Genomic DNA, 13,788 nt, shown 5'->3' with positions numbered 1-13,788 from the left:
CATATAATTAGCAGATATATATCAAGTTTTGCCTCATCAGCTATTAAAAATAAACAAAATAAAATAAGAAAAACAAACCTATTAAACTTGTTTAATCTTAAATATCCAGTCGATGTTTAATTGATATTTGTTATGATTACGAACTGGATTATTTAAACTTCTTTGATCGACTTTTCGATCTCCCACGTTCGCAACGATCGTTTTCGCGTAGAGCTCTGAGACGGTTCGGTACAATGAGCAGTCTGGATCAAGATGACGAGTTGGATGAGCAGGGGGATGATGACAACCGGGACTTGGAGTCACCACCGTCCGGTTTGAGAGCGTGGACTGCCCGAGCGAGTAGTTACGTCGTCAGCAAGATGGTTTTGTTGGACCAGCTCAGCGAAAGTGTCGGCGGTTACCTTCTTCAACCACCGGTACCCCCGGAGCGAACCGAGTTTTCGTTAGATCCAAACGACGAGGAGGGTACCACGTCCGGGGCGACTTCCGGTGATGATATATGGGGCACGCCGACCTCCGGCGGACCAGACGATGAAAGTTTCACCGCCAATTCGGTAATAATGTTTGCGACTGTGATACGTGATATTAATACTCAAAAGCTTGAAAGCACAGTAAACCAAGCCCCAATACTGTAAAGAATTTTATTGCGTATCAAGTGATCACGATTGGCAAACTTATTTCTCAATATCTCTTAAATACGTATTTTATGAAATGGAGATTATATATTGCAAGTATTAAGCCATTATAAGCTTCATTTTTTAAGTACAAATCTAAAGCAGCTTAAAAATAAAATCTATAATTCACAGAGAAAAGAAATCAATCTTTTTAAATAATTGAATGCAATGTGCATAGTTTGTAATATAAACTTTATATAAACATTTTTATGAGCTAATCGCCGCTTCGTAGACTTTCAACAGCTGTTCGTTACAGTATGTATTATAAATTGCAATTTACTGCCTTGTAAGCAAATAATGATCGCTTAATACGTACGATTATTTTCATATAAGTAGTTTGGGAGCATAAATTCATTTAAGTTGCACTTTGCATTAAATGTAAAAATTGTAATCTGCATTTACTTTGAAAATGGTTTGTAATGAAGTTTAATGTACACGATAATTTGACAAAATCTTTGCGGCACTATTGTTCCAAGGGCTATACAAATTGTACATACTTATTGCTCAGATTTTTCGCTAAATGCAACCATTTTATTTGAGGTAGACAAAACCACCAAAATTAAATGGCCGCACTTATAAAAGCACCGAATGTAGTATATAAATCACGAACATCTTATACCTTAAATCAGGGGCCTTTTTCCTTGGTATAGGCGTACGTGACGCGGGAATGCAGCGTTAAAAAGAGAATAGAATAAGCTTCGCACGCTTGCCTGCATGACAACGCTTGCCTTCTGTTTTTCTTTTTGCAAAGAATCACTAGCCCGAGCTGTACCTGACTTCCCTAGCCGCCGCCGAACGGCTGCAGCAGCAGCGGCGGAGTGGTGGGCGCCGGTGAAGACAATTACGGCCTAAACCTGTCCGCGGATGAAGATGCCGATCAGGAGTCAGAAAATGAGGATTGCTCGCTGCCCGAGCTCAGCATGGATCAGTTGCTAGGTGGTAGCGGCAGTCTGGGCTCGCTACGCTGTTTTCTAGGCAGGAGGCGGCTGGAGCCGCTGCCGGAGGAAGAGGACTCGCCCGGGAGCGGCAAGCACCAGGTCGGATGGTGGTGACAGAGGTCTAAGGTGAGCGTCGGTGCGAGCGCGGAGGAGCGCGACCGCGTCTTCGCCAAGCTGAACCAGGAGGATGAGGATTTCCGCCGGAAGATCGTCGACCTACACCGCAAGCTGTCGGACGTGGATGCGGCACCGGAAACGCTCGGTTCGCCTAATTCCAGCAGGATTTCCAAGGAAGCTGAACGTCTGAGGGAGTTGGAGGCCGTCGCGAGAAGAGCGGAGGAGACTAATTCTCGCAACGCCGAGGAGATGAACGCCGAGAGGTGGCGAGAAGCTATGCGGAGAGAGGACTCCGTCGAGGTGAGCGACAGGAGGAGATACAGAAGCAGAAGACAGGATCAGCTGAGAAGATCGAGGAGATTCGAGGAGGAATTCGACGATCAGAACGGGAGTCCGTCCAGCACCGGCGAGACAAATTTTCTGAACAGACTGAGGCTAAAGAGACGGAGCTTGAAGCTACTGAGTTTTCTGAGCGGAAGAGCGGCGGATAGATCGCAAGAGGAGAGAGCAACGCGACTGCTGAGAATGTACATGCCGGAGAAAAGTGGCGCCAGGTCGGCGCAGAACACGATCTCGATTCATCACACATCGAGGGACAGGCGCTTCTGGAAACTGCGCAATCGGAGACGAACCAGTTCCGCGTAGTAAACTCGTAAGAGTTATCGTGGGTGATGCTAGCTATGTGAACCTGGAACCCGACTTTACAAAAACTAAAAATTAACAACACAACTCGTTTATACTTCGTTTGTACCCGTTTGTACCACCTTTTATTTTGTTAGTACCTCAAAGGATAAACAAATACAAAATGGTTAAAAAATAGCCAAAACCCCACTTTAAGATAATTTAATTTTATTTATGCCATTCGAAAGAGAATCGTTTGTACCCGTTTGTACCTCCATTGAAATCGTTTGTACCTCAAAGGGACCGGAAGTACAGGCTTTTCAAAATTCGCTCAAGAGGTAATTTTGACATTTTTGGAGATATCGAGAAACGACCAAGGCCATTCGAAAGAGAATCGTTTGTACCCGTTTGTACCTCCGTTGAAATCGTTTGTACCTCAAAGGAACCGGAAGTACAGGCATTTCAAAATTCGCTCAAGAGGTAATTTTGACATTTTCGAAGATATCGAGAAACGGCCAAGGCCATTCGAAAGAGAATCGTTTGTACCCGTTTGTACCTCCGTTGAAATCGTTTGTACCTCAAAGGAACCGGAAGTACAGGCATTTCAAAATTCGCTCAAGAGGTAATTTTGACATTTTCGAAGATATCGAGAAACGGCCAAGGCCATTCGAAAGAGAATCGTTTGTACCCGTTTGTACCTCCGTTGAAATCGTTTGTACCTCAAAGGAACCGGAAGTACAGGCATTTCAAAATTCGCTCAAGAGGTAATTTTGACATTTTCGAAGATATCGAGAAACGGCCAAGGCCATTCAAAAGAGAATCGTTTGTACCCGTTTGTACCTCCGTTGAAATCGTTTGTACCTCAAAGGAACCGGAAGTACAGGCATTTCAAAATTCGCTCAAGAGGTAATTTTGACATTTTCGAAGATATCGAGAAACGGCCAAGGCCATTCGAAAGAGAATCGTTTGTACCCGTTTGTACCTCCGTTGAAATCGTTTGTACCTCAAAGGAACCGGAAGTACAGGCATTTCAAAATTCGCTCAAAAGGTAATTTTGACATTTTCGAAGATATCGAGAAACGGCCAAGGCCATTCGAAAGAGAATCGTTTGTACCCGTTTGTACCTCCGTTGAAATCGTTTGTACCTCAAAGGAACCGGAAGTACAGGCATTTCAAAATTCGCTCAAAAGGTAATTTTGACATTTTCGAAGATATCGAGAAACGGCCAAGGCCATTCGAAAGAGAATCGTTTGTACCCGTTTGTACCTCCGTTGAAATCGTTTGTACCTCAAAAGAACCGGAAGTACAGGCATTTCAAAACTCGCTCAAGAGGTAATTTTGATATTTTCGAAGATATCGAGAAACGGCCAAGGCCATTCGAAAGAGAATCGTTTGTACCCGTTTGTACCACCTTTTATTTTGTTTGTATCTTAAACGATAAACAAATACAAATTGGTCAACAGATGGCCAGAATCACGTTTTAAGATATTTTAATTTAATTAATGCCATTTGATAGAGAATTGTTAGTACCCGTTTGTGTCGCTTTTATGAGACTTAATTTATTTTTTGACAGTATCAAAATTTTCAATATATTATATGATTAACATATTAATATATATATATATATATATATATATATATATATATATATTGTTAGTACCCGTTTGTGTCGCTTTTATGAGACTTAATTTATTTTTTGACAGTATCAAAATATATATATTAATATGTTAATCATATAATATATTGAAAATTTTGATACTGTCAAAAAATAAATTAAGTCTCATAAAAGCGACACAAACGGGTACTAACAATTCTCTATCAAATGGCATAAATGAAATTAAATAATCTTAAATTGGGGTTCTGGCTATTTTTTAACCATTTTGTATTTGTTTATCCTTTGAGGTACAAACGATTTCAACGGAGGTACAAACGGGTACAAACGATTCTCTTTCGAATGGCCTTAGCCGTTTCTCGATATCTTCGAAAATGTCAAAATTACCTCTTGAGCGAATTTTGAAATGCCTGTACTTCCGGTTCTTTTGAGGTACAAACGATTTCAACGGAGGTACAAACGGGTACAAACGATTCTCTTTCGAATGGCCTTGGCCGTTTCTCGATATCTTCGAAAATGTCAAAATTACCTCTTGAGCAAATTTTGAAATGCCTGTACTTCCGGTTCCTTTAAGGTACAAACGATTTCAACGGAGGTACAAACGGGTACAAACGATTCTCTTTCGAATGGCCTTGGTCGTTTCTCGATATCTCCAAAAATGTCAAAATTACCTCTTGAGCGAATTTTGAAAAGCCTGTACTTCCGGTCCCTTTGAGGTTCAAACGATTTCAATGGAGGTACAAACGGGTACAAACGATTCTCTTTCGAATGGCATAAATAAAATTAAATTATCTTAAAGTGGGGTTTTGGCTATTTTTTAACCATTTTGTATTTGTTTATCCTTTGAGGTACTAACAAAATAAAAGGTGGTACAAACGGGTACAAACAAAGTATAAACGAGTTGTGTTGTTAATTTTTAGTTTTTGTAAAGTCGGGTTCCAGGTTCACATAGCTGGTGATGCTTTACTCGTGAGTCACTCTCGTTGCTGCCGAACGTATATGAAATGCGATCATGTCGTTTTGCAACGAAATCATTACGTGATAACCATTGTCAAAATTGATACGAAGCGTTCATCAAGTAAAATCGCGCGTTAGTTTGACAAAAAACATTAATATATTAAAATGTATTAGTAATATTAATATTGGGGAAGCTATAAAATAATATAATGAATACTGTGATAGAGAATAGAGGACGATTAGAACTGACAAATACACTTGTAGAAAATAACAGAAAAATAATAAGATTTGACACACGAGTAAGCCGTCGCTCAGAAAATCGTATACATTAAAAAGGGAAGGGATCGCGGAGGAATCAAAAGAAAAATCGGCGATCACTGTCTCTCCGTTACTAGGACTTCCAAAAAAAAAAACACATTCGCGTTTACCGAGACTTTTTGAATTCCGCTCGATCATGTACCGAAATCGTTTTCATAGAATGGCAATAGTGAATACGAATAGCTGACATTAGATTTAACTGCAGTTTCCAATCTAGTTCACTTCTTAGTAAAGGGAGTAAAAGTCGCAGTTGGTCGTTCATCATTGATTGGCAACGGAAACGCAACTTCCGCAGGATTTAGTCGACCGAGTACAGTTTCAGAATCGCGCTATTAGTACGCTTGCTAAAACCTCGCAAGGACAAGACGTCCTTTGGGCACGGCCTAGCGGATTGTTTCCGGATCGTTCGAGCTAATCGGCGGCAGTTGGAATTGGCGAGTTTTGCTCGCGAAGTACAGACTTCTTCTGACTTTCGACTCTTTTTTGTTTGGAACACTGTATCTAAGTAGGTCCGCACGACTGACCCAAAGCGGCATTTATCTTCCACTTATTATACTAGGTGTCCCGCAACAAGCAGCTGATGTCTCTTACGCAATGTTGAGGCCATTTTATGTTAAGGAGATAAATCAATACGAATCGTCCCGAGAGAAGGGCTGTGGTACAATAATAATATTAAATTTAATGTAATCAATTAAAGTAATATAAAGTAACAAATTAAATTTAAGTTTACATATTATTATTACACCACGGCAGGTTATTTACTGTGCAATAACCATCTAATGATGTGTAAGTCTTAAATTTAATCTTAATTTAATTCAATGTAAGATTATATATTATAAATCGGAACCTAACATTTGTATTTGAACTTTTTGACTAAAAGTGAAGAAACCCCATGATTGATATAACGAAATCTTATTGCAGGGCATCTTATAGATCTTGCTCTCGTCTATGAAGGATCCCAAATCCACTGGGTCAGCAGTCATTGATTTCAAAATTGGAGTCTGTCATCATTGGTCACATCTACTTTAACGAGAATTGATAAAGAGATATCATCTTAATTTAACATTAATTTTTGTTAAATATTTCATATAAATTAAGTTTTAATATAAACGAACAGGAGATTGAAATCAATTTAAAAAATTCTATGCAAACCTAGGGATGTGGGATGCTTCAAATAGACTAAGAATTAAATAAAACATTAAAATTTTAACATTATTGTTAGTAGGTTGTAAAATGGTCAATTGACCACCCTATGCAAAATATAAATAAACTATATTATTTGTTCAACCGTTTTCTTCGTGTCTCTTAAAGTGCAAAATGACTGTCTTTCACGAATATTATTTTTATATAATATTTTTCGTACATATGCGAACTAACTGACCGTAAGTTTCTTCTTACTATACTATACAGGGTATCTTGAAAGTTTTTTCTCAGAAAAGAAATTTCATCTGAGGATTATCAAGGAATTATTTTATAAAGATTTTACCATTGATCAGATTTATATAAATGACTTATTAACATGTATTTATTTTCATGATCAAATTCGATATCTATTACATACGTCCTTCTAACCACTTAAGCCTCAATTTCTCTGATATAATATCGCGGTTTAACTTCTTTGGATTATTTATAAACTGTTCTATGGCTTCTTCGCGAGCAGGATCTACTCTCGGTACAACATAAAACGTGCCATTCTCGTGTAAATATGTGCCATTTAGATCGTCCATAGTTGGCAACTTGTTGGGTAACTTTATGGGAATGATCTTTACCAGATGCTTCACCCTCCAGAGCATGGCACATACCTCTGGTATGTTTTTTACGATCACTGGATCATTTACGTGTTTCTGTAAGATGGATTAAGCGAATAAAGAATTTGTCAAACACTATCCTTCGTTTTATGCCTACAACTTTAGCTACCTTATTTTCGAAACCCAAGTTTTCGAGCACCTGTTTCTCCCACCAAGGATTACCCGCAAAAGGCTTTACTCGTTTTACTAGTAACAATTTGCTCGGCTCGAATGGTAGATCAATATGATCTGGTCGTCTACAATATGTAAAGCTTTTAAATATCTAAATAGCAACTGTGTTCACACAATCATAAATTGTCTTAATCCTTCCAGCATTTAAAATACGTTTCGTTTAGTATTTGACGATTGATTAGAATTTAATGTTCCAAGAGTTTTCTCTGTTTACACAAAGAATTTTTTCAAAATCATTTTAAACGTCAAACTTAAAAAAGTCTAGCTTGACATGTAATAAAAATTAATTATGATTCAACATTATAAAGACTTATAATTTCTTATAATAAATACAATGTTCTTTTTTTTACGTAACCCGTAATTAGCAGAATTGTTTTGAAAGAATTGGCACGTAGATGCGGTACAATATAACCTCACATTACCTTGGAAAATATGTAATCTTTGCATATTTTACTCCTTCGAAATTACCCTCTGAGTCTTTCCATTTAGGTCTCCGTTTCTTATATTGATTATGACGTACGAAATTTAAGAAAATGGGTGCGCAAGTCAATTTGGTCGTCACATTGGTACTAAAAGCATAAATTTTGAGTATCAAACTTTGCAATCCGCATAGGTTAGAACTAACTTGTTTTTAGAATACGTAAAAGACAGTAAAACTATGTCAATGTACTGTACATTATTCGTGTTACAGCTTAAATAATCGTAATAATTTCAAATTGATACAATTACTTACATAAACATTGCCATTTTGCGCGTTTATTTATTAGAATATAGAATAACACACAGCTTATAACCTATTACGTGAACTGTCTGATAATTTACTTTGGATGACTGCTGTGTGGCGCCAGCTAGTTTGTTCAGGAAAAACCAATGTAAAAATTTCAAACCAGTATGGTATGACAGAAATTAACTTTACCACCGAGAGAATTGATGATTCCGAAGTTTTATTCACTCCGTTTATTTTTATTTTATTAGAACAAAGGCATTTAATTTAGAATTCTTTTATTTACTAATTTGCCAGAATATTTAAATGGAAAATTATGGATAATTAAATCTATTTGTTAAGAAATAAAATTGGATTAATGAAACACCTTGTTTATCGATTCTATAATTAATAAAAAAGCAGATCAACTTCTAGAAGGAGCCGTGACCTGAAATCTAATTTGACTCATGATTTATCGAGAACGAATAATGCTATCGATTACGTACAATAAAAGATCATGACCTGATTAGATCATCGTTGGTTATTTTTTTATATGTGATACTTAATTGTTTCATGTTAGTTTTAAATTCTTATTTGAAGATTGAAAAAAAAATAAATATCTTATATTTTGTGTTTTAAGATTTTGTATAGAGTAATTATATGATAAAAACATATACAGTAAAATGTTTCAAGTATGATTAACCATAAATATGTAATAAGAGAACAGAATTCATATTTAATTTCTTTGGAAAAATAAATATTTAATTTTTGTAGAAATTTACAATTACCTAAAACCATTGTAAAATTTTGTAATTGATATAATTGTTATCACTGTAAAAAAGTTTCCCCTTTTTTTCTTGTTTACTACGTGTGTTTGTATATTTATTTAATTTTCTTTTCAAATATATATTTTTTCGCTTAACAAATTTTTTTAATTATATTTGATTTCGTAAAATAATAAATGTAGTAAACACAGTTAATTTAATAAACAGATTTGAATCATATTCTCACTCGATTAAACTATTTTCCGAATTTTGCATCATTTTCGTTCCACTTCATTGTGCAATATAATATGCTCTCTATTAATAAATCGAATAAATCGTCGGTCATGCATTGATAATGACAAATAATGGAACCAACCACGCGCAATTTTATTCCAACTAAATTTACCAACAGCGCATAGTGACTGGGAGAAGAAGAGAACGGGGGGGAGCGAATTGTCGGTTAAAATTTATTAAAAAACGTCCGTGAGAATTCATCGCGGAGCAAAATTAATATTGACGTCGAATCAATAATTTTAGTATTTATATTCCTATCAAACAGGCCCCCAATTGTCACGTCAATTATCGCCGACCGATATTCAACTGTGCATTCACTGTCGATAGGCAATTTATGCGTTCAAGGAAAAATATATTACAGGGAAAAGGACGTGCCGTGATTCACGGCAATTCGAGTCGTTGCGACGCCGTACGAGCAACTGCAGTTATGAATAAAATAAACATGTGAAACGTACTTACCGGTCGCGACGTACACGAGCTGTTGTTGTCCCTACGACTTAACCTCCTTCGGCATCCTGATTCTGCGTCCTCCTCCTGCTCCCTGTTCCTCATCGTTCGCTCCGTCCCTCCGGATGCTGAAAGCTCATCGCCCACTCGTAGCAGATCGTATGGAAAAACGCGGCTAATCACATTCGCGAACGCGTTTGACGATCGTCCGACGATCATCACTTTGCACGGCACTCCGGACATCCGTTTGAACACTCGGGATATTCGGATTATTCGGATACGGCAACTTCGCCGGTGACGCGAATCGCACACCATAGGTTAGGAAGACGGTTAATCGCAGGCTCGACAAGAAGCTAATTGTACTTGAGTACCTCGAGGAGTCGCAAGTGCTGTAATCACAAACGCATGATTCGCAGAGGGGACACAAGGGCGAGTGGAGCGATGCGTCACGTTGAAGACGTTAGTTCGCGACGTATCAGAAGTATCGTTGTTGATCGCGGTCATTCGCGGTGCTTTCGGCACTTCCGACACTCGCGCGTTGGGAAAAACGTGGCGCAGAAACACGGATCGAGCGGCAGCCGCGACGTTTGGTTCCGAGTTTTCCGGGCGACGCGAAGTTAGCCGACTACGTGAGTCAAGAGAAAAAAAAAGGACAAACACGACGAGAGAAGAGTGTCGCGAAAAGAAAGAATGTTTTTGTTGTACTTGAGAAAAGCAAAGTACTCGAGAAAAAAAAGAACATTTTTCTATTAAATTTTTTTTCCTTTTTATACAAACTTAATTTACAATAAAATATTATTTCTTAAATAATCCGTATGTTATTTTAAAAAAATACTACTTTGTTTAATATAAATAACTTTTTGAAATTAACTTTTAATTTAATTTAATCTAAGTTAATTTAATATTTACGTAACTTTTAACTGAATTAATTTTTTGAGTTTACATAAAAATAACAAAGAAATATTATTTCCAGTTATTATTGTTAAAGAAATATCGCTCTTTTACATGGGAAATGTATTTCTTCTTTAACAAACTTTTTCCTCCGCAGATAAATTGGTCAACCTAGGAAAAAAGCTGAAACGATTTACGGGATTTACTCCCTGGCCGGACTGGAACGATAACGGGCTTGTTTATTTACCGCGCCGTGCTCGTCTGTTTGCGCTTTGACTTCAGCAGTGTCATCTGACGTTAGCCGCGCATCGCTTCGTGCCTCGCTTTGTTGCGGAGTCACGGTGGTGCGTGTCGCTCTCCGCTTGTGCCGCGACGATCCCTTTTTTTTCGTGAATTCCGCGTGCGAAACGTTGCGACGTGTCAACAGACAGATTCGTGTTTTCCAATCGAACGTTTTGCTCGTCGAACATCGACTCGGATCCTCGGAATCAGACAGAGATGTCCGCTCGCGCCAAATTGCCACTATGGCCGTTTCGAATTCCTCGTCGTTCGTGTGCGTCGTTCGCGAAATGTTCCTTGTGTTGCTTCTCTTGTTCGTGCTGACGACGCTGTGTGTTTCGCGAGTGACGTGTTGAGATCGCGACGCGAGATCCTCGACTGGCTCGAGTTGCCGAAAGGATGGGGCAGTCGACGAGGAGCAGCATCGTCTGGTAAGGTTATTTATTTATTATATTCGTGCGATCGCTCGTTTGTCTCGCCAGCGACGACTTTTATATTACTGCTCATTGCTTATTGATACAAAAAAAATCATTGATGAAAAAGCACCTAAAGATCAACTGGTTCTGAGATACCGGCGGTCAAAGGTCGATTATAAAGCCTTATAATATTTTTTAAGTAACCTAAGGTTATTGTATGCGAGCACAGTATAACACGGTGAAGGTAAGAACGGGAGCTGACTTAGCTACCGAAGGCAGGATCGAGAGAGCATCCAAGGGTTTATCGGATGTGATTGATTTTAAGACTTTGCAAGACGTTGCGATATTTGAATGCCAATTTTCGGACCTTGCGTCCATTGGCACATTTGATCAGGACACCATGAACTAACACATATTATATTTATCACCAATTCGACCAAAAGTACTTCCCCATAAAAAAAGCTGCGCCTTTCAATTATTACTTTTGCCTATCACGTTTCGTTATTATATCGTTGCATTGCTTTTATACAAAACTTATAGCCATAACTTTTACGTTGTTATTATGCTATATCTTTGTGATATCGTTATTATTGTTGTTGTTATTGTTATTGTTATTGTCGTCGTTGTTACTATTATTATTATTATGCCACGTAAAAACGTAACGGTTATTTTCACACTTTTATTCGCGCACCTAAAAAAGAGAGTGCGCGATGCAAAATGCAGGTACGTGTTTTGCTGTTCTTATCGTACGTGATGGGGCGTGTATTTTCAGGAGGGCTTCGTGCAATTTCAATTGGATGAAAGCTCGCGGAAGCAGCGACGGTCGCACCCCCGCCCACCCGTCCCTTCACCCCGCGAGGGGAAAAAACAACTTTGGTCGTTGGGGAACGGAGATGCGAAATATCCTGCGGCGGTAAGTCCGACTTGAGTTCGAAAGTTTCTCGTGAAAACTCATTTCCGCCGGGGCGATGGGACGCCCAAGGGGTTCGCGGCCCTTACGAAAAATAGGAGCAGAGAAAAAAAAAGAGAAAGGTGAACTTTGCGCGCGTGAAAAACGGGCGCATCTGCATTATTTCGCAACATCCTTTAACGTCTTTTAACGGATCGTACAATAGAGAGAATCGCGAGTGCGAATTTCTCGTTTTGATGTCGATTTTCCTTGCGATATCTAAAAAAAAGCTTACTTTTTTAGTGTAGTAAAAAAAAAACCGAGTGAAATTTATAGTGAAAAACCGCTAGGTTGACTTTGACCAGCTGTCATTTTGTTCATATGCAATATTTGGAAAAACGGCAACGTCAAACATTAGATCTATGTTTCAATTTTTTAAAATATAAAGCTTGTGTTATATTTTACTTTTTGATGAATTCTGTGCAAGTAGTTTATCGCTACTTTCAGAAATATGATTTACGAAAACTTGAATAGCATTTTATAATTTTTAATGAAATGTAAATTGAAAAGAGAAAAGTATAATCTAATAATGCAAGTAACATAACTTCTTTCTCTTTCTGTTTTTCCATAAAAAATTACAAAGTCAGATCTTATTTTAATTTCTGCTATGTACGTTCTATCTTAAGATTACATATTGGCCAGGGAAAATTTATTACTGTTATCTGGAAAATATGGACAAGTCAAGGAATATTAAAATTTATTTTCTGTGGCAATTCTGAAAACTATCTGTCTGTCTGTCTCGAAAGTTCGAAGTAAATTTATAGGAAATCTATACGTACAGTAATTCTACTTTATCTCTTTTATACACATACATCACAGAAAAAATATATTTTAGATTTTTTTATATTACATGTCTTATTTCGGAATGTTTTCAATATAAATAGAGTTTAAAATTCCTTATTTAAATCTCGGATACAAAAAGAAACATTGCCACTTAAAAAAAATATATAACTTTTTCTTTACATCTTCTTTCTATCAATGTTTCGATCAATATTCTCTGTATCGTCACATAAATAAAAGATAGCTTTAACATCACACTGCGATAAAATATTAAAAATCTTCAGTTTATGTTTTGAAACTCTTTAGTTTATACACAAGAGTATAAAGAATTTCTCTCACATTTCTCTTTTTTTTCTCTCTTCTGTAAAAGTAACTTTTTATTCATATTTTTCCTTTATTTTATAGTACTCTGCTATCCAAGACAAATAAAAAAAGCAAAGTGCGCAGCTTTGTTTTTGCTATTACGAGTTATGAATTGCTGTAAAATATTTCCTAATCTGATTGTTGAACTATTTTAACTCAAGTATACGAAAAAATGTAAAATATTTCTCATTTTTGATGAAACGTTACTTATTTTTATTTAAATCTTTTATATTGGAGATGCAATATCATTACGATTTTTCAGACGATCACGCCCTTTCACTTCTCTATCTTTTTTTTCTTGAAGAGAAGTCTCAACATTATAAGCATATGATGCTTATAATGTTTATACACTGTCGCTTGTTACCGACATTTGCTACATCGCGCATTGTGGCGATCAACACGTTGTTATACTGCGACGATATATGTACATATTATTTGGAAATAATTCGACTTTCTTTTTTGTTTGTACTTGTTAACGATTTGAACAATAATGGAACGAGATAAATGTTTCGCAAAACTGATTTTTGTCCGTTACACAGAGGAAAATTAATTTAACATCTGTGCGTTAACAGGTAAAGCGGCACTTTATTTTTATCGAAAAATTTGTCGGTTGCCTTCTGGCTGGACGTGTAATAAATGTTATATTAAATAATTGCGCAAAACAAAGTTATTTTTAAAATAAATTG

The 13,788-nt window shown here is 37.1% G+C and overlaps 4 protein-coding genes across 6 annotated transcripts in view; 2 read left to right on the top strand and 2 right to left on the bottom strand.

The window, feature by feature from the left end:
* Positions 1–2,560, top strand: part of LOC105829080 — a 43,539-nt gene extending 40,979 nt beyond the window's left edge. For all 3 annotated transcript variants that reach the window (XM_036287648.1, XM_036287650.1, XM_036287649.1), the window contains 2 exons: positions 212–554; positions 1,460–2,560. In XM_036287648.1, coding sequence (XP_036143541.1) covers positions 212–554; positions 1,460–1,726 — 610 coding nt within the window. In that variant the 3' untranslated portion in view covers positions 1,727–2,560. The remainder of the gene's footprint in view (positions 1–211; positions 555–1,459) is intronic.
* The window catches only part of LOC105830421 (paired mesoderm homeobox protein 2B), a 63,531-nt gene extending 53,487 nt beyond the window's left edge, over positions 1–10,044 (bottom strand). Inside the window, exon 1 of the mRNA XM_036287652.1 lies at positions 9,437–10,044. The gene's annotated coding sequence lies outside the window, so the exon portion shown is untranslated. The remainder of the gene's footprint in view (positions 1–9,436) is intronic.
* Positions 1,743–6,428, top strand: LOC118645860. Its single transcript, XM_036287653.1, has 2 exons — positions 1,743–2,391; positions 4,900–6,428. Exon 1 carries the CDS (start codon positions 1,979–1,981, stop codon positions 2,372–2,374), a length of 396 nt encoding a protein of 131 aa, XP_036143546.1. The 5' UTR covers positions 1,743–1,978; the 3' UTR covers positions 2,375–2,391; positions 4,900–6,428.
* Positions 6,735–8,075, bottom strand: LOC105837607 (39S ribosomal protein L30, mitochondrial). The gene is made up of 4 exons (XM_012682522.3): positions 7,950–8,075; positions 7,639–7,785; positions 7,155–7,281; positions 6,735–7,081 (listed from the first exon to the last, which is right to left on the bottom strand). The coding sequence occupies exons 1-4, from the start codon at positions 7,961–7,963 to the stop codon at positions 6,791–6,793; spliced, it is 579 nt and encodes a 192-aa protein (XP_012537976.1). The 5' UTR covers positions 7,964–8,075; the 3' UTR covers positions 6,735–6,790.
* Positions 10,045–13,788: the final 3,744 nt, after the last annotated feature.

The sequence above is a fragment of the Monomorium pharaonis genome, chromosome 5, assembly GCF_013373865.1.
Source record: "Monomorium pharaonis isolate MP-MQ-018 chromosome 5, ASM1337386v2, whole genome shotgun sequence".
NCBI lineage: Eukaryota > Metazoa > Arthropoda > Insecta > Hymenoptera > Formicidae > Monomorium > Monomorium pharaonis.
Note: the sequence above shows the minus strand (reverse complement) of the source record. Positions and strands in the feature narration are given on the sequence as shown.